This window comes from Caenorhabditis elegans, chromosome X, assembly GCF_000002985.6.
Source record: "Caenorhabditis elegans chromosome X".
NCBI classification, from domain to species: domain Eukaryota; kingdom Metazoa; phylum Nematoda; class Chromadorea; order Rhabditida; family Rhabditidae; genus Caenorhabditis; species Caenorhabditis elegans.
The window spans coordinates 3,326,978-3,350,730 of record NC_003284.9 but is presented as its reverse complement, the minus strand read 5'-3'; the positions used below and the strand labels follow the sequence as shown (position 1 = coordinate 3,350,730).

Sequence of the window (23,753 nt, the reverse complement as noted above, 5' to 3'; positions counted from 1 at the left end):
GCTTCTATTGTTAATGTTTGCACGTACAGTTTTGTACCTCTTTTGTGTTACACCCGTTGTTATCCCTCGAAGAGCATTACACAAACCTTTTAACGCGCGGAAGCGACAAAATCAAAAGAACACACTCAAAACCTCAAACAGTACACACAGTCGGCGCACGCGAAATTTTGCATATATTATTATTATTTTTCTTATATTATGCACCAAATACGTACAGCCTCGACAAACCCTGACGACATTTTGATGGCTTCTGTCATGATTGCGCGCTCCAAGAAACAAACATAAGCAAAGTGCATAACCCGTCATTCATTTTATTCTGCATAATCATCATGCTCGCCAAAAATTGCATTTTGATGCTCATCAGTTTATCTTGTTATTACTGTCAATTTAAATTTCCTCCTCCAACTCAAGAGTTTTTAGATCGTTCTAATGGATTTTATGACTATAATGTAAGAATATAGAACAAAATTTACTAAAATTAAAGCAAGTTTGCAGTCTGAGGAAAACTTCGAAAGGCCCCTAAATGCATCAATGTATCAACCTACCACGTGTGGAGAAGTTGAGCAAGAAAAGTGAGTTTCGAAGCGTCTTCAAAAGTGTAAAAGAATACTCTCTTTTTCAGAGTGAAAGAATGCGCTGATCCGCTCTATAAAATGGGTGCCATCTCCGAAAACTCACATTACTTGGGATGGGAAGGGTTTATTTTCCGCACCAAAGCATATTTTTCGGAAGTTTGCGAGTGAGACTTATTTGCATACGGCTATATTTGATACAAGACACAATTTCCAGCAATTTCTTCTTATTTGATGTCTGCATCGAACCATACAAGGATGTTTGCTTTGCAGCCGATAGAGCTCGATTCAACTACGATGCGGCGATTAAAATTCTAGACTTTTTGTGTCGGGATGGATATGGAGGTAGATCAAAATTTGTAGGCAACAGTGAATGAAATATATTTAAAATATTTCAGAAATGCTCAGAAACATCGAGTGTTTCACAAAAACGCTGACGAGAAGTGAAATGATGCAATGTCAAGCCGAGCTGGTTTCAGATACAAGGAAAATCTCAGAAAGTCATTCAGAAGTTAAAGGGGCAAATGATGCAGCGGTTTGCGGGTAAATTTCCTAACTTTGCATATCAAATTATTATTAAAGATGGAATAGCACCAGTGGGAATTTTGTCTAAGTGCCATATAATGTCTAATAATGTCTAATAATGATCCAAAACTGTCAGATATCATGATATAATAAAATACTCCAAAAAATGTTAGGTGTCTTAAAATTTCCGGTCAAAGTTTGGCAAATTACCAAAGTTTTGAAAAATATTAGGGTTTAAGGGAATCCAGTGCAACGTCGCATGTTCCGATCCCTAGAACATTTCAACAAGACTAACTAAAATAAAATAAAAGTAAAAATCTCGTACAAAATTTTTTTTTGGGTCGATTTCCAAATTTATGAGTGGCCAAAACTGAATAAGTGGCATTTTTAGACAGTAAAAAACAATTTATATTTTCTTTTTTGAAAAGTTTTTCTATTACATTTGTTCATTTTGGCACCATACGAGTAGTTTCAAACACGTTGCCCACTGGCGCTACTCCACCTTTGATAACTTTGGGTCAAGCCTAAATGAGCCTATTAACATAAAAAATTCTACACAGAGCAATGCGAAACTACATCGATTGTGTGAAATATCCGATTCGATATGAATGCGGCTTCCGGGCCTGGCAACTAGTACGCGAAATGATCGTACGTCCCACAAAAGCAATGCTCCCACAGTGTAAGCTGAATTCGGCGGAGAGCACTACTTCAGTTTTGACTATATTGGTTGTTCTATTGTTCTCATCGCTCTTATAACTTGTACTCGTTGCAGAAACAAATGTGGGAGGGAAAATGAACTGGCATTATTGTATTTGTTTCGGATGTGAAAAAAAATTATCATTATTATTTTTATTTTTATTATTGAAAAAGTCATTCCATATAAATAAAAGTTCTACTTGAAAATAAGTATTTCGTTAGGACAAATGTATGAATTCACAGAATTTATAAAACTTTCAGATTTGAAAATACCCGACGCGAATTACATTCACGTCTAGTAGGTTTCTGAAACCGACGAGCGTTGCACAACAGATGAGTTGGAACTTGTGTTCGCGTTGTCCTGACGACGATGTGCCATCAAGTTTTGTCGCCTGGCCTCGTTCATAAGTCTTCGCATTCTTAGATATCTGAAAAGCTAAATTTCTATTTAAAAAAAGGAAAAAAGATAGTATTAACTCACCTTGCAATATGAGGCCCAATGAAAAGTCGGAAGAAAAATGGCAAAGGACGCTGTTGACTGGCATTCCTTAAAATTTTTGAATGTTAATTCATACTTAAGTTATGATACCACATGTATCCATTACCGTATACACTTTGTTAAAATGGCATGTAATACTAATGTTGTCTTTGTTTCACCTACACTATAATTTTGTTCGATTTTTGATCTACTTACTGATTTTACATAATGTTAGAATTCTTAAATCTGTAAAAAAAAAAGCATTAAAAACAAAACGTTATTAACGTTTTCATCGGGCCGAAGCACACCAAGTCTGTAGAGGATGGGCCGAAGCGTCATCATTCAGACCGCAGCGGGGATTGAACCAGAGTGTACGAGGACCGAAGTACCGCACACTACCACTCAACCACGCTGCTGTTGTTGTGGGGGAAGAGGTACGGGTAATGCAAAACAATATACTTTTTTCCTCCAACGGTGGTCTCGCGAGAGACCTATGTAGACAAATCAATGGGAAAATTGTCAATTTCTGAAAGCAGCAATTCTCAAAATCTTCTGTTCTCTAAATATTGGGTGCTTTTCGATGCCCTATGTAGACAAATCAATGGGAAAATCATCAATTTCTGAAGGCAGTAATTCTCAAAATCTTCTGTTCTCTAAATATTGGGTGCTTTTCGATGCCCTATGTAGACAAATCAATGGGAAAATCATCAATTTCTGAAGGCAGTAATTCTCAAAATCTTCTGTTCTCTAAATATTGGGTGCTTTTCGATGCCCTATGTAGACAAATCAATGGGAAAATTGTCAATTTCTGAAGGCAGTAATTCTCAAAATCTTCTGTTCTCTAAAAACTAGGTCACATTAAAACCTAGGTCACGTTAAAAAGTAGGCCACGTTAAAAACTAGGTCACGTTAAAAATTAGGTCACGTTAAAAAATAGGTCACGTTAAAAACTAGGTCACGTTAAAAAGTAGGTCACGTTAAAAATTAAGTCATTTTAAAAATTAAGTCACGTTAAAACCTAGGTCACGTTAAAAAGTAGGTCACGTTGAATAGTAGGTCACGTTAAAAACTAGGTCACGTTAAAACAGTAGGTCACGTAAAAAAGAAGATTTTTGGGTTTAGAGTGTTTTAAGATTCACGATCAATTTATCAAATATTGAATTTCTTTTTTATTTGAGTTTTAATTTTAAAGATAAAGGTGTTCAATCATTTCATTCAAATAACTTCGAACATCGTTCCAACAGGAGACAGGAACAAAGGAAAAAGTATAATTAAAGGAAAGGGAAAAAGGTTTATAAGACCTAACAAAGTATTTTTGGACAGGGAGGAAAAAGTAAATTGGGAGCATATTGAAATATAGTGTCTCAATTTTGGTGAAAAAACAAATGTGTGAACATTGATGACATTTAATTAAAACGATGAGATCCGAGTGCATCAGTATGCAGAGCTCCTGAAAATTGATAACTGAGTTTAGATATTTGGTGGGTAACAACTTACACAGCAGATGTTTCTAGACAACTATCCGAGAAAGTCAAATCGTGTGTCAATGGGTGGACTGAAATTGAAAATTATTGAGTTTTGTTTTAGAATCGGCTTTCTACAATTGTTCTCTTTGTGTTTCTATTTGTGTCATGAATAAATATTATTATTATTGTTATTATTATTATTAGAATCGAAAATAAAAATTCCTTACTATTATCGTTTGCGATTTGTTGCTCCCATTGTTCAATCAACGCCAATGTCGGGTCATTATGTGCCATGGCGGCTTCCTCCGCAGCTTCTAAGTCTTTAAAGTATGAGTACTCGATGACAGTTCCATCATCCCACTGTAATGATCGTGTTGCTGTAATTTCATCCAAATACGCATAAGCCATAGCGTTGTCTGTACAGAATCTGATTCGCGTGGAACCCTGAAAACATGTTGAACTGGTCATTGATTAATTCTTCTCAACTACCCACCTTCTGAACCTTTTCTTCCTTTCTAGCATCTCTCGATCTGAGTATGCTGGAAGTACTCGGCTTTTCTGATTCTTCAACAACTACATATCGAATGGGCTTCTCGTTGAGAGCAACGAGAAAGTCTGGCAAATCTTCTTCGGCCACCAAGGACAGAAGGCTGCGACTGATCACATTTCCATCACCTCCCATTTCTTCTTCGTTCGCTAGGCGGGTGAACTGAAATTTTGTGTTGCTAAAAGTTTGCTGCTCAAATTATTAAAAGTGGGGTAGCGCCAGTAGGGAAAATGCTCTAACGGCCAAATATACCATAATAAAAAATTCAAAAAAAGTCTAAACTTTATAAGACTTTCTTGAAAGTAGGGAAAATAATTTTTGCCACTTTTGTAGAAGTCGTCAATCCAAAATAAAAATTTCCTTTTTGACTGTTAACAACAGAAAATTTTCGAAATGTTTTACTATGATATTCGGTCATTTTGGCACCATAAGCGCGGTTTTTAACAATTAGGCCACTGGAGCTACTCCACCTTTAAAATTTTGAATGAAATGTAAAGTTTATGATTTATAAAGTAGAGTATACCCCTCCGTCAATTGTAATAATTCATAGTTTTACTTCCCAAAAAAATTTGAAATTCATTTAAATTTTAAATTTAAAAAAATTCAACATTTCATATTTAAATTTTAAATGTTAATTTCATCCATCCCGACGAGGTCGAGCCAAATGCTTTCCCGGGAAAAAAGATATCTAAAAATGTGATAACTTTCAGCTATAGTTTAATTCAATATTTTAATATATTTTGGGCCATTTAAAATTTGAAAAAGATAAAGCTAAGATTTTTGTTTAAAACAATGTATGTAATTTTCATACGATTCAAATGAATATTTTACTATTGAATAAAGCTTTAGCGAAAATTAGTTATTTTTTTTGGATGTATTTTTTTTGTTACTATGTTCCAAATTATTTTTTATAATGAATTTTAACATTTCATTTTACAAAAAAAATTATTTCATTTAGAACACTTACCACAAGAGAGTTTGGACGCATTGGCGTGATGTCATATGAGTCGTTACCATCGCGACTGTCGCCGTCGGAATTGTCATCCGATTCATCCTGAAAGCACATAAACATTATGCCTTGTTTTGTTCCTCACGTCACCTGTTGATTAACAATGTTAGTGGCGGAAGGTTCTGCAAGCTTTTGGGTCTCATTAGTGGGCTCCTGAAAAGACAATAGAACCTCAAAATGCAACAAATTTAGATAAAAATCAAGGAAAGCAACAGCAAATTTCAAACATCTTCCATGTATCCGGAAAAGGGCTTTCACTTGCTGTTTACGGCGTAATTCGAAGTTTTCTGGCACTCGTTCACTCACCGATTTTAAAATCGTCACGTCATCTCCGTACGGTTTCTCACGTGGAGAAAGAAGGCCGGACAGCGAGTTTGACGGCACCACCGGCGCTGTGGATCCCTGTGAAGTTTTCGACTTTTCTTCGACGTATTTAGAAGAGAGTGAAACTGAGTTTAGTGAAGTTGATGTGTAAGACGGCGAATAAGTTATTGGTGGTTTCAGTGGCGCTGTAGATCGCATCGAATCGGTTGTTGTCTCATCCGTTTTGTCGTCTGAAAACAACAAAGATTTTCATAAAGATATTTTACTAGTTCATTTTATATTTATATGTATATATTTTTTTTCAATCAATATATTTTTCTAGCGGTGCCTACAAGTTCTCAATGCAGAAGAAACCCATCGCATTTGAAAAGAAGAACATCCTGTTGAGGTAGGAGGCGGATTAGTGTACCGCGAGTAGAGCATCCTTTTCTACAAGCAATTATTTACAAAGATACGGTGAAGTTGAAGAAAAACGTTTAATAACGGTCTAGAATTAATATAAATATAGTTTAAAATGAATTGAGAAGGGAGTTGGACAAAGTGTACTGTTTTGACAGCTTTATTAAACACAAATAGTGCAGGTTTATGAAGTGGATGAGTGACAGTCGGATGACTAACTGACTAAATTATATTTGTTTTCGGAGAAACAATGTGATATGATTAAGGACTAAGATAGCGGATATGGTCAGGTTTTGTAATACTTTAAGTGTCTAAATTCAAGATTAAAAAAACAGATTTAAAGGAAAAACATTTTTTATAAAGCTTAAAAAAGCCCGAGACCATTCCAGCACTCAGAACGTGGGAACAGAAAACGACGACAAATCAACTTAACATTACAAAGAATATTTGCCAAGTTCAACAGACGAATATAACAGGAAAAAGTTATGTGTGTGTGTGTGTGATTCTGATAAAAGACATCAAAAAGAAATGGCCGACCAAGGTTCCCAGAATTGGATGCTTAAAAAGGACATGAGAAGGTTGAAATGATTGGGCTTCCAACTGGCAACAATGGATAAAATGAATGTCAAGTGACCCACCGTGGGGGACAGAAACGCATCAAATCGCATTACATTACACACGTGGTCCTTGACAAGAAAACGAGGCGGCGGTCAATTCGGCATATGAAATGAACCGATGGCTATCAGTTTCAGATTAGAGGCACCCTAGGTAACAGGCAGACAGTGAGGTGGAGTAAAGTAGAGCGCGGCGTGTGTAAGGAAGAGGAGGACGGACGGATGCGCGAAAACACGAGTATATACTAAAACAGTGCGGATGACACCCCTTTTCTCTCCCGATAGAATGATGTTTATCTGCGAGGGAGAGAGGGATGAGTGTACAACCTCTGTGTTCGAGGGTTATTGAATTGATTTCGAGAATAGATTGCCGACAGATTACCAGGAAAAATGGCGGGTGATTTGGACACAAGCAGCATTGAAGATCAAAGTTTTTGAGAAATAAAAAGTTTTAAAATTTTGAAAATATTACAAACTTTCAATTTAAAAACTGTAATTTGGTTTGAAGCCTAGAACTCTATGTGCATGGATTAAAAATCCGTCAACTAGGAAGACTTTGACCGTACTTAAGATAATTTATTTTTTATCAAATTTGTAATTTTACATTTTTTAAAACAGACTAGAGTTTGTCTAAAAGATCACAGTAATTCAGATACTCGTGCGTTTTGAAAATTTTACGTAACATTTTTTGTTTATATTAGACTTAGAATTAGTGTATTTTAAGCCCGAAAATTCAAACCAATTTCCCGTTTTGATGTGATTAGCTTTTTAAAAATAACTGATTAAAAACAAGTTGAAAATTTTTTTTGATGCAGGTATACTACACAAATGCCGTACTTTGAAATTAATTAGTAAAAATAAAATAGCGTAGCGAAAAAATCGAACAAAAACCCTATTGTCAATGTTTTTCAAATTTCACATCGAAGTTACTCAAATCCACAGTTTTTAGTTTTGTTTCTATGATATAAAATGTATATTGGGGTTTTTTGGGGAACTGTGAACATATCTGATAAACTGAAAAAAACTATTTTTGAAATAAAAACAAAATTTCAAATTTTACCATAAAAATATTTAAAAAATGTTTTAGATAACATTTGTTTTTATTCTTTTTTAAATATGCGAAACAATTTCCAAAACAAACCAACCAGTTTTACTCATCACAGTCGCACTAACTTTTATCTCTGTCTCACCTAACAGTACACCAAACGGTGATTATTTGCTGAATGGGGGACTATAACTAAAACTAGTATATGCAAAAAAATAGAACAATGTGTACTGCTGGTGAAAACGATGAAGAAAAATGGGGATTCAAATTTTCTAACCAAGATGCGATTATCTCAGATTATTGTAAGGTGCGATAAATTGAAACTGAAAGTTGAGGATTATAAGTTTCCACAACTACATCCTTTCTACAAGGGAAAGTATCAAATGACCAAACGCTACTAGGCCGAAGACATACTCAATCAAGGAAGAATTGTTCAAAACGTGGGCGCCAATCGACACAAAGACCTGTAGAGGGGTTTTGGGGGTGTCGAAACAACATTCGAGAAAAATCGTGATGTCTTATTGTGACCGTGGGCGGCACAATGCACATGGAGAAATTGAATGGAAAAGGCAATATAAGGAATCGAGACCCCTGTTGTGTGGAGACATCTGGTCTGCAATGCATCGATCGACAATACATTGAGTCAATTTTGTCAATTATATCTACTGGTTTTGTTCGATTTACTCGCGCCGTTGGCCTCCACAAAATTTTTTGAAGTGGTGAAAAACTGGGGAACCGACGAGTAAAGTGTTGGTTTCAATGCTAGTCGCAAGAGAGTTGATAAGAAAAAAAACAAAAACAAAAAAAAAGGTAATGCTGTTGACAAATTTTATTTGTAAATATTATTGAATTCGCGTGTTTCAATTTAAATTCTAAACATTATGCTCCTTGGGAGCTTGAAACTTTTGCTTCAAAAATCTCTACACAAATCGTTTAAAGTAATTTGTACGCCTAATACCGCCTTATTCAAAAAAATTATTATTATTCAAAAGATAGAAAGTGACCCTAATTTAGTAAAAATGTTATAAATTAAGGCAACAAATATTGCCAGACTTTTCAACAATTTTTCAAAAGTTTTTTATTTTGTTTCACAAATTACTCAATTTTTGCCACTTTTTTGGAAGTCATCGATCAAAAAAAATTTCCTTCGAATTTTATGGTCTACTTATGTTTCAAATATTAATATTCAAATGTTGTTGGAATTCGAAAATGCGACAGTGTAATAGTTTTTTCAAAAAGTGGCAAAACATAGTAATTGCCACTTTTTGATTCTCAATAAAAATGTTTTCAAAAATCATTTTGAAAAGTACTGGCATCATATGAGTGGTTTTTAACAGTTTCCCCGTTGGCGCTACTTGTCCTTTAATCGAACAGGTTTGTGGTAAAACATGTTCAGTGAGGTACCAAATAGTGAACTGAGCTAGAAAACTTGTTACTTTGCAAAGTATATAAATAAATTAATGAAAATTTGAAGTTAAGATTTGAAAATTTAATTCAACATTTTTGAAAATCCGGTTGATTTTTGAGAATATATGAGTGATCACAGTACTAGACGAAAAAGATTTCAACTAATTGATCCTAAATTTGAAGACAACGAAAACCGTGCCAACTGATGTGTCAATATTTGAGGCACTTTATTTATTGCTACCCCAAATACCAAAAATCTGACTCACAGTTTGAGTAAATCCGGTTGGATACAGGAGCTTTGACGGATATGGACACCACATTTGAAGAAGTGATCATCGACTTGGCGCCGACGTCATCCACTTTGCGCGAAACGAACGGAAGTTTTGAAGCAGTTGGTGAGGAGGCTACAGGCGAGATGGTTGATTCGGTGGTAGACATTGTTGGACTATTTATAGTTGGTTTCCAAAGATTGCTACTTATTGGACTCTTGACAGCTGGCGATAAATTGTCGTACTTGAAGACACTATTCACAGCTGCTGAAAAATAAACAATATTTTAATAGGTAGAAATTGACAATGAAGTAATAGGAACTGTATCACAAACAGGATTTATTTAATCGTTTTTGGTCACATCACACATTTTTTGTATTGTTTTACAATCAGAAATCACAGGTTAACTTTCTGACTCATATTACTAACAAAAAACCAATCATCTCTTGTCTTGCAATATCTTAACTACAAAACACAAAACTTTTGTTGAAAACTTGCTAAAAAAAAGTGCAAAAATATTCATTTTGATGTTTTTCAAATACACTTATAGTGATCCAAAGCAACCAAATATCAAAATAAGACACTCCAAAAAAATTTAGTTTTTTCAAAATTTTTAGACAAAGTTTTGGCAAATACGTTTTTGAGAAACACGAGGAAATTCAATGTCGCATGTTCCGACTTATAGAATTTTTTTAACACAATTAATTTATGCAAAATTAAAGTATAAAAATGGTAGGAAAACAAATGTTTTTTTTTGACCGACAAAATTATGAGTAGCTAATAAAAAATTAGAAAATTAAAAATTAAAATTTTTCGAAATTGTTTTGAAAAATGTTACAATGGTAATTGGTCAGTTTGGCACAGTAGAAGTAGTTTTAATAATTTTCCCCTTACTTTTCAGAAAAAAAAGTTTTTAATGTTATCCATCTTAGTTTTTGAACAGTAAATTTAAAATTGAAAAAAAATATCATAAATAAAACTTACATGTTCTATCGGTAGATGATATATCAACAACAGTTTTCCTGTATTGCGCGTACGTTTCTAACTGAAAAAAAACATTGCATTAAATGACGGATAATCCGACCGGAAATGTAACAAACCACATTCGGCTTTGGCTCCTCTGGTGGGGGGCTTGCCTTGACAGGAGTCGTCGAACGGCTGCTGTTTTCACTTATAATTGATGGAATTGGTTGTATGGAGACTCTTAAAATTATATGATATTTCGACACTCAACTCTTCTCGTCTGCCACACACACTTACCTTGCAGAATGGGGATCAGATGGCAAAACTGCAATGTCACACGTCTCTCTGATTATTTTAGCTGCTTCGGAATATTGAGGGATATCTGGTTGTTTACGTTGCCACATTGCTATAAGTAGTAAACGTTGCAAAAGAAATTAGAGATAGAGAGTAAACTCACAGAGTGTGGCAGGACGCACTGGAGCCGCGTGAGTCGGCGTGGGAGGCAGAGTTGTTGCTTTCAATGAATAGGAACTATTGATGTGAATATTATTATTATTATTATTATTAATAGTAGTAGTAGTAGTAGTAACATTTGTGTTGCTTGATACATTTGTCACGTTGGCAAACGTATCATGGATTTCTGGTTGGAATCTACGGAGGCGTCGTGCAATTTGTACAAATTCTGGTTCAGATTTGTTGGTGTCCGCGTCGTTAAGGACCTGCAATTTTTAAATTATAAAAAAGCAAACGAGTGAATTATTTTTGTATTTTTAGGTTTAAGGAATGACCATTAAGCCTAAAGTTGGAAAATCTATATCTCGTTTAATTTGAGTGGAGAAATAAATGAAAATTTAATTGAACTATACTGACAAAAACTATAGCACTGACAAAACTATAGCACTGACAAAAACAATATCACTGATAAAAACTATTGCACTGACAAAAATTATACCACTGACAAAAACAATAGCACTGACAAAACTTTTGCACGGACAAAAAATATAGCACTGACAAAGTAAGAGCACTGACAAAAACTATAGCACTGACAAAAACTATAGCACTGACAAAAACTATAGCACTGACAAAAACTTCAGCACTGACAAAAACTATAGCACTGACAAAAACTATAGCACTGACAAAAACTATAGCACTGGCAAGAACTATAGCACTGACAAAAACAATATCTCTGACAAAAACTATAGCACTGACAAAAACTATTGAACTGACAAAAACTATAGCACTGACAAAAACTATTGAACTGACAAAAACTATAGCACTGACAAAAACTATTGAACTGACAAAAACTATAGCACAAACAACAACTATAGCAATGACAAAAACAATATCTCTGGCAAAAGCTATAGCACTGACAAAAACTATAGCACTGGCAAGAACTATAGCACTGACAAAAACTATAGCACTGACAAAAACCAGTTGCAAAGATTTGACAAATCAGTAATAAAACTATTTGAGATGCTCATGGGTTTCTTTTCGTTTCCTCAAAAATTTCAACTATTTGTTCAATTGACACACAAATAAATTATTTCACTTTTTAATTTCAAATTTTTAATTTTACCCGATGTATTTAGAATTCATATTTTTCTGTTTAAATTTTTGTCCCATCACCTTCAAAACATTGGCAGTCTTGTGTTGAGTTTGGGTTTGAACTTCAACTGGTTTTAGTACCGGTGTTGGTTTATTTGAATGAGCGATGAAAGCACTTGTGGTATGAGTAACTGGTGTTTTATTGAGTTCGGTATTTGATCTCCACTGATCCAGATGATCCGGTTGGAATCTGGAGATGAGTTGAGCTGGATCTCTTGCAAATCTCATTTTAGCATGTTCTCCATTTTTCTCGAATCTACGACGGAGTTGAGAGATGGACTTTGTCTGGAAAAAAAAAATAAGATTCAATCAAAAATCATCTTATATCACCTCTTCTTCTTCTTTCAATTCTACATTTTGAGAAATGGCAAGAGGTTTTCCAATTTCATCATTATCTGAAACATGTTAAAATTAAGTGCGTTTTATTAAAATTTGAAATCATTTTCACACATACCTAACATGTCACTAATAGAACGAGAAGTTCTCCTTTGCAGTTCTGACTGAGCGTGTGAAATATTGGAGACGGTCCTGAAAATTTATCACATTTTCAGGGGCTAACCTGAAATTACTTACTGGAAAGTATCTGCTTCGGATAACAAATCATCGCATGAACTGTAGTTTTTAGTCTGCACATTTGCATAAACATTCTGTTGTTTTTGCGCACCAGACATTTTTGAAAATTTTGCTCGGAGCTTCTCAACAATGCCAGGTCCATATTCAAGATCTGAAATTAAATAATATATATAAACTTGAAGCTAAAAAAAATATGATTTTCAGTTATTTTGTTTGCAATTACAATGGTATACCTTGTGCTATATTACTGCACGAAATAGAAATAGTTGTTGGTTTGTACATCTCAAACGGTTGCGTGAGATCTGAGCAACTTTTGTGTTCAGGTCGATACGAAAAATGGGAAAGGTTTTCATAATCGGACGACTGTTCGAGATTGAAATTTCGTTTTCTCTCGAGTGACCTCGACCAATTTCTCTGCTGATCAACTCCCGGAAGATTTGTATAGATTACTTCATTTTCCATGGGTTCCGGTATTCTTGGTATAGTGAAACCACTTTTCTGTGGTCTGTAACCATTTTTATTCGAAGGTACTCTTTCACTTTGAGTTCTAGCTATCCTTCTTTTCAGACTTGAATCTGGCTTCTGAATGTAATTGCGAACATATGCAGAGCCGAGTCTTCGAGAGATTGGAATTTGCTCCCTAGGGTCAAGGTTGTGGTATTCCGACGGCTCAAAGTTACTAGGTTTCCAGAAATCTGGGATGTACAAAGAGTGACGTCGTAAATTCATTATAACATTTGTTTGGTGTCTGAATAGAAAATAGTTTGGAGAAAATTTACTCGAGTCGAAAAAGAGCTACAACGGGCACAAAAGCTGAGTTTTGAAGTACAAGAATATATTAAAAATAAGTCGCTAAGCAAACTATTTTGCTTTTTAAAGACGAGCACCAAAATCTGCTAATCGTAAAACAATGTGCATGTTGAAGAGTGTTGGTCATTCGGAAGAAAAAGCGAGGAAGCCTCTACAAACCTGTGTTTTACGGGCAGGGAGGGGCAATCAAGTGAGCGAGAAATGCATGAGCGTGAGCTAACAAATGACCGTATCAGTGGCACTATATTCTTGAGTGCTTTTTCGGATGGGCACAAAATAAGTGAAAGAAAAGCTCTTGAATGGATACGGAAAATCAACGAAAAAACGAGATGAAGACGGAAAGATCACTAAGTTCGGGGTTTAGAGTTGTTTTTATAAATTGTGGCATTATTGTATGGCAAGCTTTATCAGATCGCCTAATTATCAAAAAACTGCTTCAAAATATTTAATTCTACAGCAAGATTGCGGCATTTTCTTTTTAGGTTTCATGAAAACTAGTGCCAACATGTGGAAATATACTTTATTGGTACGTAAATTATTTTTATTTTAGATGTTTCAGTATGTTTATAAGTCTGACCATATGAAATACTCCAAAACTTTTTATTTAAATTTTTCAAATTCGTCAGTTAAATGTTTTTGGTATATTGCCAAAATTTTCCAAAATTCGAGTATTTTTGAAAATTTACAAACACTGCTGCAGATTTGAACCTCTAAAATGTTTTTTTTTAAATAATGAAAACATGAATGAAATTTATAATTTGGAAGAAAAAAATGGTTTTCGATCGACTTCCAAAATTATGATAGGTCATTTTTGACAGCACTCTCAAAGTGAACTGAAAAATGTCAACTGCCAAAAAAGGAAAATTTTCCGGAAATTCTAGAGATTTTCTACTGATTTTTTAGACAAAATAAAGACTATTTTCCGTAAAGATTTCCACATTTTGAAAATAAATTTTCAATGAAAAATATCTCAGAGCGCACCCTGAGGGAATCGCTAGGGAAAACTAACAAAACATATTTTTACAAAATCTACTGTTAGGAGAAATTAGAAAAGGCAAAAAATGAATCAACGGCTACTGGCAGATTGGAAAACCGAGTATAGCACTCCCGGCAAAAAATCTGGAAGGAAAAAGGATGAACCTGTTATTTGTTTTGCATAACATTAGCCTTTTGGTGTTAGATGAAATAAATACAAGCGCCGGTAAATACAGCAAAAAGTATGCATGCGTAACTAGCTACACCACTACTAAAATAATGCGAAAAAAAAACCAGGCGACCCAATGTGGTTATTGAACCGTCATCTGCAATCTCCGAGGAATAAATGTAGGGGAAAGAGACAAAAAAAATGAGATCTTAGATGTGCGGCTTGTGGAGAGATTCTGATATCTACGGTGTGGTCGCATTCCAATTTGACACAGATTTTACATGATGATTTTACATGAAAGACGAAAAATTAGCATAATGTGTACTCGTTTTTTTTTGTTTACTTTCTTTTTCTCATTTTCCTTCTTGTTTGGTATTTCTCGGTTTTCAAACTATACTATCAAACATTGATGATACGAAAACTAAAATGCAATAAACGTGCGAAATGTTGAGTTGACATCATAATCGATAAGCAAGAAAAAAAAAGAATATTTACAAATTTTCTTAATTAAGATCAATATACTTTATGGAAAAGCCGTAAGAAAAGCTGTGCTAGTTGAGGCAAAGAACGGGAGAGAGAGCTCGAGTTGAGCAAATACATTTGTGATCTCAGAGATTTCGCGTGAAGTTTGACACATGCCGGTAAGGAAGGAACGCTAATTACGTGAAATCAAACCGGAAGGGAATCACATTCCACGTGGGTGCGTTCGAATTGAAATTAGGCAATGATCCTATTGGAGATACAAAGAAAAATACAGGTATATATGTACAACGTATTTTTTGTCAAAATATCTATTCTTCAGTTAATTCCAAATTTTACTGCTTTAATCATAAGAAGTTAATTTTCAATCATCAAATTTTTTTGGAACTTGTTCAAGAAATCTCAATACTGATGGCAAAGTAGAGTCATATTGGAATTTTATTCAAAATTAAAATTAGAAAACTGTTCTTTACTTACTTAGTTACTTAGATAATTTTTCATAAAATATAAGTTTCTAAGTTATTCAGACATCCTGCCTGTAAAAAACTTGATAACTCGGAATTTCGCTAAAACTTTGAAGTTGGCTTAAAAACCAATAATTTAATATGAATTGTTTTTTTGCGGAAAACTACCTGAAAACTTGACAAACTGTGTTTTAAATTAAATATTCAAGAAAAACGAAAAACCGTCATAATATGTCGAAACTAGGTCATTCATTTCCGCGCTACTTCATAAAAATAATCATCTAATGTTTTTTTTTTGCAAAATTAAGAAAATGTAGAAAAATTTAATGAATTTTTTCAGTTGCATCGGTCATTACGCTCCATTTCCAATAATTTTTGCAAAATTCCAAGACGACTCTACTACAATGTCTTTTGGAATGTGAATTAATTTTTCATTTCGGAGTCAATGAAATCAATGCAGCTTTAGAAATTTTGAAACTTAAAATAAATCAAAAAAAGATTTTAATGTGATTTCAGCAACGCATTTTGAACTGTTTCAATTTTTCTACTTTCATGTTTTGCAAGAGTTTAACCTATATGTTTTTCTTTTTGTTTAGACAACTGGGCAAACAAATTCAGTTTCGCTGACATGATGATGACTAACTCAAGTCGTCATTTTATTTTAGAACAATTGTCATTCACTCTCATTACTTCTCGACGAAAGTCATGGTGCCACGTCAATTTCAAATGAACTTTTTTTTTGAGAGAAACGTGTTGTAAAATGACTCACCACTATTCGGCGACTCCAAGTTCCCTCCAACTTCCGAACTTTTCATCTTGAAGCCGGTGTCAGCTGCAAATTGATACGTTTTTTTTTTTTAAATAAACATCTATTTTCAAAAATTCCTAATAATGAATTAACAAAAATTAAAAGTCATAAAAGTTCAAATGCAGCAAACGACACGGCACGCTCACCAAACAAAATGCACATTCAATGGGAGGTTATTTGGTGCGTGTGTTGGTGATAAGATAGTAAAGTTATCACTGTGTGAACGACGGTAGAGGTTTAGACAAAAGAACAACTATCAAACAATTTGAACCGATTTTTTACTATTATGGAGCGCTTTTTTTTATGAATCAGAAAAATAAAAGTATTGTTTGAATATATCAGTGCTTACATTTCTTGGTGTCGGTATCTCTGATTATAATCGGACGCCTTCTTATCAAACGCTTTGCTGCATTGTCCTGCTGAAAATGACAAAAGTGGGTGGCAGTTTTGAAAGAGAAGTTATTGTTGGTTAAAAAAAAAATTACCTTGAGGAAAGGGTTTTCCGCAATGTTTCCATTGCAATCCATTTCTTGTTTTTTATTTTGTTTTTATGAAATACTTCTTTCAAGGAACAAAAGTTTGATCAATCGTTCGTTTATCTGTAAAACAAATTAGGTTTAAAATACTTTTGACTGTAAGTTTTCAGAGCAATTGCAACATTTTGTTAATTTCGGTTTAATAGTCCAGAAGTTCGACATATTAAAAAATATTTAACTGGTTCCAAATTCCAAAACAATAGTTTTTAGCTAGCGGAAAAGTTTCATTTTTTATTTCACTGAGGTTTTTTTCAGGCGTTGAGATTATTCTAAAATTTACCTAACAATAAGTTATTTTCAAATCAACAAGATAATTTTCTATTGCTTCACAATCATTTTTGTCCTTAAAAGTTGGACGAAAATTCCAAAATGTGATAATTTTGTAGGTGTGCTGAAACAATTTAAAAAATGATTTTTTAAAGGTCGAAAATTTCCGAAAATTCCGAAATATCAGAAATTTTAAATCTCGGCAATTTCCAAATTTTTCCAAATTTGGATATTGTTAAATTGTCAAATTGCCAAAATGTTTGTAATTTGGCAGTTGTTAGATATAATCTGAAAATTTTTTAAGCATTTTGTTTTTCAAAATTTTCAAACTCGACACTGAAAGCCAAATATTCCAGTTGCCAATACTTTTTTGTTGTCGCTCACTTAGTTTTTTCAAACAACAATATTTTTTAAATCAAACTGCACTTCAAGTTTGAAAAACCCAAATGAATTTTTATTTATTATGAATATAATTTTCAACCATATTTTGGTTTCAAACAACTTCATAATAAAACACTTACGTGGGAAACTTTTGCCGTTGCGCAGACTTCGTATCCTGTGAAGGAAACTGAGCGATGGCAGTGGTTTCCAGTTTAGTGGTTTTCTGGAAATAAACGTATTATCGAAAGTTGGTAATTGGCAGTCAAAATAAACGGAAGTAGACATCGACAGTTTTGAAACACAAACCAACCAAAAAAGGAAAAAAGAAAAGACAATTTTCGAATTGTGGCAGAATTAGGTGCGTTGAAGAAGACGTTGAAAATGAGGAAGACACAATTGAGGACAAAAAGAAATTAAAATTTGTTACTCACATGTGTGACTTTGTTGTATTTTGATCTCGAAGTGTTATATTTGAGAGTATAGGAAAAAACAAGTGTGGATTTTTCAAAACTATTAGAATGAACAGAAGGACTGATGTGATAGCTGAAGAACCCACATTGTTTCCACTAGTCGAACCGCAATGATCTACGAACATTATCTCATAGCGCCGCGCAATTATTCAATTATTCCACTTGCAATGATCTTACGAAATGAATTGAATAGTTGAAATAGAATACAAGAGAATCTGTTAACCCATATTCAAAAAAATCCTTAGTAAAAAAAATATAAAATCTTACGAAATCTACACAACACGACACGATTGTTGGGCAGGAGGACGGCAGCGAAAAAATGGTGAATAGAAAGGTCAGACACGGTGGTCCGCAAGTGACTCGGTATGCAATTACACCACACTGTCCACACTGTTAATTATTCCCCTTTTCATATGCATATTCCACAACTGTAGACTTTTTTCTTCTGATTACAACGGAAGGAAACATTAAATGACACACATTCACAGATTTCGAAGAAAAAGAAAAAACTGTTAAGATTCATTACCCATTGTTCGAAAAAAAGGGGAACGTGGTGGATGAGATGGAAAGGTGGATAAAAATTGTGAAGTAAAATCATAGAAAATAAATTATATAGTTTTTCGATTAGTCTTGCACCATCATTGCTCAACTTGCACGGTTCATATTACCTAGACTATCAATTTTGTGATTTATTACGCTAAAAGTAAGTACACGGTTTTGACACGACACATGCTTATTCATTGCACAAGGGGTAGTGCGCCTTTAATTTTTCAATGATTTTTCGCAGTTTTCCAATAAAATTATGTATATTTGTCTATTGAAAACTTAAAAGTGGAGTAGGCCAGTTTTTATATTTATTTTTTTATAGTTAATTTTTTGGAAGGAGTCGATCAAAAAAATGTTGCATTGAATTTTGTTGTCAACTTATGTACGTTTCAAATACTAGTATTCAAAGATTGTAGGGATTCGAACATTCGACAGTGCTACGGATTTCGCAAAAAGTGGTAATACTCAGTTATTGCAACTTTTTGAAACAAAATAAAATATTTTCCAAAATTTTGTCGAAATTGTTTTATCACAGTAAAAAAATATACGACTTTTTCACTGATTCTCAAAAGGAAATTCACTCGGAAGCATCGAACAAACAAAAAATTCAAAACTCTAAACTTGACATAGAAAAATAGAAACTTTCGTATTGTCACCTGACCTACATCAATATAGGAATTCAAATCTCAAATTCAAACAGAGTCGTAAAACAAAGTTGCGGTACTGTTTGTGTGAACGGTTACCAATGAAGAAGCAAAGCTCAATGAGCACATGTAAACTCACACGCCACACTACACTTTCATCTCGTCAGTAATTCGGGTTAACATGGCATGACGCCCGCTCGGTGAAAAAGATCAGGGAAGATCGCATTTCGGCAACCGGAAAAAGGACTAGCCGCTTGCACTGTGGACCGATACTGCGCACACGTATGTGTGCTTGCTTTCACATTTCACCACTTTCTCTCTCTACCTCTATTTCCTCTCACTTGTCTCCTCACACTGACTCAATTTTTGCCATAATGTATGTCTCTATTTGTGCTTCTGCCAACATTTGTAAGAATTCTTCATCTCTCGGGAAAAAAATCGAACTGCTTCGGTACGTGTCCGAGCAGAACTCTTGTTTAAAAATGAACAAAAAATGGGTGGAAAAGTGTTAAAGGGCGGACAGAATGCTTTACATGCTAATACGCATTATCACATTCTTCACGCCCCATCTTTAAACACCTCTACTTCATTATCGAAAACGAAGCTAATCTATGCGGAAAACTTGGGAAAATGAAGACTACTCGTTACTACAAAAAACTAAAACAAAAATGTTGTCTGTCCGTTTTAGTTTATTTTTCAGTTTCTTTGTGCAAAAGTAGCATTGAAAACTTTTGTTGGAAACATGATTCAACAAAGATAGTTGTCCGTAAAGTGTGTTCAAAAGGAATAGTAGATACGATTGGAACAAACATTGAAATATGTGAAATATGTGAGGAGGAAGAGGAAAAAACAAATCAGTGAAAACTTTGAAAAACATGTTTTATTCTGAAACTATTTAAGCTCATTTAAGATTTTGACAGATTAAAGGTAGAGTAGCGCCAGTTGGAAAATTGTTGAAAACCACTCCCAAGGTGCCAAAGGTGTAAGGTGAAAGTGGCAATTACTGAGTTTTTGCCACTTTTTGAGAAAATCATAGCACTGTCGTATGTTCGAATTCATTCACAAATGAAATATTAATATATGAAACTTAAGCAGATCATAAAATTCGAAGGAAAACGTTTTTTTTGAATGAAGACATCTAGTGACTAAAATTGAATTTTGCTTACAATTAGTTTTCAAACAATCAATATTAATTTTAAAGATTTTTCGAATTTCGCAGTATTATTTTTAGTCACCGTGGTGCCATTGACAGGTTTTTAGGCAATTGTTTCCACTGGAGTGCTCATATGCTCCAAAATATAGTTGTCTAATATGACCGAATATCATAGTAAAATTCCAAAAAAATTTGGCTAAATATTTCAAGAATGTATACTTTTTTGGCAATTTTGAAAATTTCTGCAGGTGTAAATTGCTATAATTCTTTAAAACCCGAACAAAAATTGTGGGCTTCCGAAATTATCTCTGAGTCTTCACCGCTTTTAGAATTAACACAACACAAATTTGAACATTTTTTCGAAAATTGTTTTACTAGATATTAATTTTGGTAACAGACAAACTTCAAATAATTTTTCATATGGCAAAACATTTATACTCAAATGACTGACAACACACAATGAACCGTACAAAAACTTTGTTCTCATGTTAACACACGAAAAAACACATACACTTATGTCAGCGAAAAGCATCAGACACATAAAATTACAGTACATTACGCATGGGATGAGGATTTTGCGCGAGGAAGATGATGGTGATGATGTGATCGAAAACTGATGGTAAATGGAGAAACGAAGAGTTGAAGATTGTTGGCTAGAGGGTGGAAATAAGAGAACATGAAGCTGCTGAGGATGGAGAAGTAATATGCTGGGAAATTTCGAGTTGAAAGCTTTCTTGGGAAACCCGAACGCGTGCATCTTAAATTGCATTTTGCATTGCGGTGGGCACAAATGCACAAACAACCTCTAATGAAACACCAAGAGCTTTTTGAAAATAGGATTGGAGACGGAAAAAGGAAAATGTCACTGTAACCTTAACCTCAACCTTTTAACTTCTTGGCCAAATACCCGAAGAGAATAAAAAAACCAAACGAATAGTGTCCTAGCGGCAGTTAATGAAGGCTAATATATCTTGAAGAGGATGCGAAGTGATCGGAGCCCAGCACCATAAAACAAATGACCTTCGAGATGCATATGGTTGAGAAGTGAACATTTGGAAGTACTAAAGTAATTTGAGATGGAGTTGAGCAACATCACTCGCGGACAGCCCAACAACAGCAGAAAACCGTGTGAGGGTCTTAGTCTCACCTTCCAAAGGGGAGGTTGTTATTGTGTGTGTGTGTGTGCGTATATTGACGGAAGAAGGGCACCTTGGGCTCGCGCACTGCTCATCTTACCGCCACGAGTTGACTCTGATCAATAGTTTGATTGTTTTTGAAGGTTTCGGTTAGTGCACGACGTTTCACTGTGTAACTGAATAAATGAATTTGGACAGTTTGAAATGAAGACGTAAAGTATTTACGGCGGTTGTTTTTTCCGAGAATTGAACCGATGACCGGATGAATGGAGAAAAGTGAATAATTACTGAATCGGTTTGAACATTTTTTCTAATATACTTGTAAATTTGTTTAAAAAGTAGGACAATTATGAAAAATCTATTCCATACACAGTTAATTGAGTCGCATCATTTGCGTTTTACAAAGTTGAAACTTGAAATTTTCCAAAAAAAAAATTCCAGTACAATTTCTGATTCAGATCAAACAGAGGTGGAGTAGTGCAGTGGGGAAATTCAGTAAAAAAAACTGTTAAAAATCACTTTTTGACAAAAGCACTGAACAATAGAAATTCGTAATTTGTATTTTTTTCCTATTTTTTGAATTTTATAATAACGTTAGATTTGTTATAACTTGGGTTGGGTTGTCGGTTTACGTATCTGTTGTAGAGTAGTTCCAGTGGGAAAAATTGTTAAAAACCACTTTTATGGTGCCACGATATTCAAATATCATAGTAACGCTATTCAAAACTTTTTTGAATTCTTAAATTTTGTTTTAAAAAGTGGTTACCACTTTTTTGCCACTTTTTTGAAAATCATTTTTGGAAAAAAATTCTTTCAAAATTTATGGTTAACAAATATTAATATTCAAACACTGTAGGGACTGTTTTTTTTAAAGTGGCAAAAACTCAGTAATTGCCATTTTGTGACTGTCAATAAAAATTTTTCAAAAAATGTTTGAATAGTTTTACTCTGTTTGGTTGTTTTTCCACCGTAATCATGACAATTTAAGCGTTTTCAAATGAACAGAACACACAATTTGCCGATAGTAATATAATTTTCAAAATACTGTTTGAACAGAATTTTCTATGGAGCATCAAAGAATAATCAAATTTAGGATTTTTTCAATTTTTTGGCGTTATTTGATCTATATTCAAAACCGAGCTAACAGCTGTAGTCCATAGATTTTCACCACAGGTGCCAACAATTCGACGAAAACGAAAAAAGTACATGTAGAGAAATCTATCCACAGCTGTTGTTCAGCTGCCACGATCAGTATAACAAATGCCTGGGGAGGGCGCTGAACGCGTCGCGGGTTTATCGGTTTTTTCTACATGTCCATAAACCAAACCAGTGCGAAATGTTTAGGGTTGCGCTTAAGAAAAAGGCGTCCACAAGTAGATGTACTTCAGAATGTTGGGCAAATAATGTGAGACGGAAAAGGAAAGAAGAAGTGAGAAAGGTGCCCTCCCGGATTAGTACATGGGAAAAAAGTGTGTTCGTGTTCATTTTGCGATTGCTTCTAATCCAACTAAAATATCGCCTGAAGGTCGTATCAAGTGATACAACATAAAGAAGCAAATGGAAGTTTGTTTCGGAACAAATTTAAAATAAGAACGATGGAATCGGTATCAGAGAAATGAAAACTTCAGGACGGGCAATAAGTGAAAATTGGTATTTAGATGCAAATGATACATGAAATGTTTCCATATTAAAATTAAAACTAGGTCGGACGTTCGACTTTCCACGGAGAGAAAGAGAGGAGAAACAGAATGAGGCATTGTCATAGAACGGAGAAGAAAGGGGGTTATGGAATCAACGGAGGGCAAAGCGATATCTCAAGTAATCTAGAAGTTGTGTCATTTAGCCTACTTTCATTATATCAGAACTAGACCGCTCCAGCCCTCCAATGGCAGCCACTGTATTTTGATGGATAATAATGGGCAATTAAACGATCGAACGAATTGCGAAGACTCACGCACCGATTGACAGTTTCTACTATTTACTGTGACAGTTTTCCGGCGGTGCGTGTCGTGTTCAACTCTTTCCTTGAGACCGCAAAGGACTGTAGACACTTGAACTATTTAAAGACTCACAAAAAATGAGACGTTGCAGTTCTATTGAAGTCTCAAGCAATTTGCAATTTTCGTAGCCTATAATACGTCACAATATGTGAAGTATAAAAAAAATCATGCTTGAAGCTGATAACTATTAGGTATATTAACTTATAATAAGGCAATATCACTATAAAAACTATTCGTCATCGTTTATATTTTTGAAGCTATCAAAAAGTTGAATAACATTTAATTCTAATTAAATTTAAAAAAAAAACTGAATGGTTAAAACCAAAAATAGTAAAATCCATAACAATCAAATCTATAACATTTTTTTTTCAATATGAAACGTCAGATGATTTTAGGGTAAAAAATAGTTAACTTCAAAATTA

At 34.2% G+C, this 23,753-nt stretch overlaps 3 protein-coding genes and 11 non-coding genes across 16 annotated transcripts; 8 read left to right on the top strand and 6 right to left on the bottom strand.

The window, feature by feature from the left end:
- The first annotated feature begins 324 nt into the window (after positions 1-324).
- Positions 325-2,001, top strand: nspg-4 (DUF19 domain-containing protein). Its single transcript, NM_001395785.1, has 7 exons — positions 325-449; positions 496-572; positions 623-739; positions 790-917; positions 971-1,115; positions 1,658-1,823; positions 1,870-2,001. Exons 1-7 carry the CDS (start codon positions 330-332, stop codon positions 1,891-1,893), a joined length of 777 nt encoding a protein of 258 aa, NP_001382758.1. The 5' UTR covers positions 325-329; the 3' UTR covers positions 1,894-2,001.
- An 89-nt stretch (positions 2,002-2,090) lies between these two features.
- On the bottom strand, positions 2,091-2,340 carry ZK816.3 (uncharacterized protein). Its single transcript, NM_001374991.1, has 2 exons — positions 2,275-2,340; positions 2,091-2,221 (listed from the first exon to the last, which is right to left on the bottom strand). The coding sequence occupies exons 1-2, from the start codon at positions 2,336-2,338 to the stop codon at positions 2,214-2,216; spliced, it is 72 nt and encodes a 23-aa protein (NP_001361997.1). The 5' UTR covers positions 2,339-2,340; the 3' UTR covers positions 2,091-2,213.
- Positions 2,341-2,584: 244 nt separating this feature from the next.
- Positions 2,585-2,691, top strand: ZK816.8. The gene has a single exon (NR_070683.1). It is a non-coding gene; the product is annotated as an Unclassified non-coding RNA ZK816.8 (non-coding RNA).
- ZK816.9 lies at positions 2,630-2,686 on the bottom strand. Its single transcript, NR_102175.1, has one exon. It is a non-coding gene; the product is annotated as an Unclassified non-coding RNA ZK816.9 (non-coding RNA).
- Positions 2,692-3,425: 734 nt separating the features above from the next.
- F11D5.1 lies at positions 3,426-17,607 on the bottom strand (the record flags this gene model as incomplete). Of its 3 annotated transcripts, NM_076174.5 has the most annotated exons (20): positions 3,426-3,721; positions 3,769-3,826; positions 3,965-4,181; positions 4,231-4,446; positions 5,252-5,338; positions 5,384-5,446; positions 5,600-5,847; positions 9,349-9,618; positions 10,336-10,396; positions 10,452-10,554; positions 10,612-10,720; positions 10,772-11,033; positions 11,941-12,204; positions 12,250-12,314; positions 12,374-12,447; positions 12,493-12,643; positions 16,160-16,222; positions 16,548-16,617; positions 16,684-16,797; positions 17,523-17,607. In NM_076174.5, 19 exons carry the CDS (start codon positions 16,723-16,725, stop codon positions 3,706-3,708), a joined length of 2,439 nt encoding a protein of 812 aa, NP_508575.1. The 3 variants fall into 3 exon arrangements, with proteins under 3 accessions (NP_508575.1, NP_001294834.1, NP_001041242.1); NM_001047777.3 differs by lacking the exons at positions 16,548-16,617; positions 16,684-16,797; positions 17,523-17,607 and having other exon boundaries at positions 3,706-3,721; positions 16,160-16,205; NM_001307905.5 differs by lacking the exons at positions 9,349-9,618; positions 10,336-10,396; positions 10,452-10,554; ... (8 more) ...; positions 16,684-16,797; positions 17,523-17,607 and adding an exon at positions 5,950-6,048 and having other exon boundaries at positions 3,467-3,721.
- F11D5.31 lies at positions 13,455-13,671 on the top strand. Its single transcript, NR_070681.1, has one exon. It is a non-coding gene; the product is annotated as an Unclassified non-coding RNA F11D5.31 (non-coding RNA).
- On the bottom strand, positions 13,477-13,626 carry F11D5.25. The gene has a single exon (NR_070682.1). It is a non-coding gene; the product is annotated as an Unclassified non-coding RNA F11D5.25 (non-coding RNA).
- Positions 17,608-17,887: 280 nt separating the features above from the next.
- On the bottom strand, positions 17,888-18,018 carry F11D5.28. The gene has a single exon (NR_070679.1). It is a non-coding gene; the product is annotated as an Unclassified non-coding RNA F11D5.28 (non-coding RNA).
- F11D5.19 lies at positions 17,896-17,973 on the top strand. The gene has a single exon (NR_070680.1). It is a non-coding gene; the product is annotated as an Unclassified non-coding RNA F11D5.19 (non-coding RNA).
- A 298-nt stretch (positions 18,019-18,316) lies between the features above and the next one.
- On the top strand, positions 18,317-18,541 carry F11D5.34. Its single transcript, NR_070678.1, has one exon. It is a non-coding gene; the product is annotated as an Unclassified non-coding RNA F11D5.34 (non-coding RNA).
- A 657-nt stretch (positions 18,542-19,198) lies between these two features.
- Positions 19,199-19,332, top strand: F11D5.10. The gene has a single exon (NR_070677.1). It is a non-coding gene; the product is annotated as an Unclassified non-coding RNA F11D5.10 (non-coding RNA).
- F11D5.13 lies at positions 19,199-19,332 on the bottom strand. The gene has a single exon (NR_070676.1). It is a non-coding gene; the product is annotated as an Unclassified non-coding RNA F11D5.13 (non-coding RNA).
- A 1,698-nt stretch (positions 19,333-21,030) lies between these two features.
- On the top strand, positions 21,031-21,169 carry F11D5.15. Its single transcript, NR_070675.1, has one exon. It is a non-coding gene; the product is annotated as an Unclassified non-coding RNA F11D5.15 (non-coding RNA).
- Positions 21,170-22,620: 1,451 nt separating this feature from the next.
- On the top strand, positions 22,621-22,756 carry F11D5.18. Its single transcript, NR_070674.1, has one exon. It is a non-coding gene; the product is annotated as an Unclassified non-coding RNA F11D5.18 (non-coding RNA).
- Positions 22,757-23,753: the final 997 nt, after the last annotated feature.

Coding starts and splice junctions, on each gene's coding strand:
- nspg-4 (NM_001395785.1), top strand. CDS start 330: ATGCTCGCCAAAAATTGCATTTTGATGCTCATCAGTTTATCTTGTTAT. Junction 573..622: donor GGAGAAGTTGAGCAAGAAAA/GTGAGTTTCGAA, acceptor TCTCTTTTTCAG/AGTGAAAGAATGCGCTGATC. Junction 1,824..1,869: donor CTTCAGTTTTGACTATATTG/GTTGTTCTATTG, acceptor TACTCGTTGCAG/AAACAAATGTGGGAGGGAAA.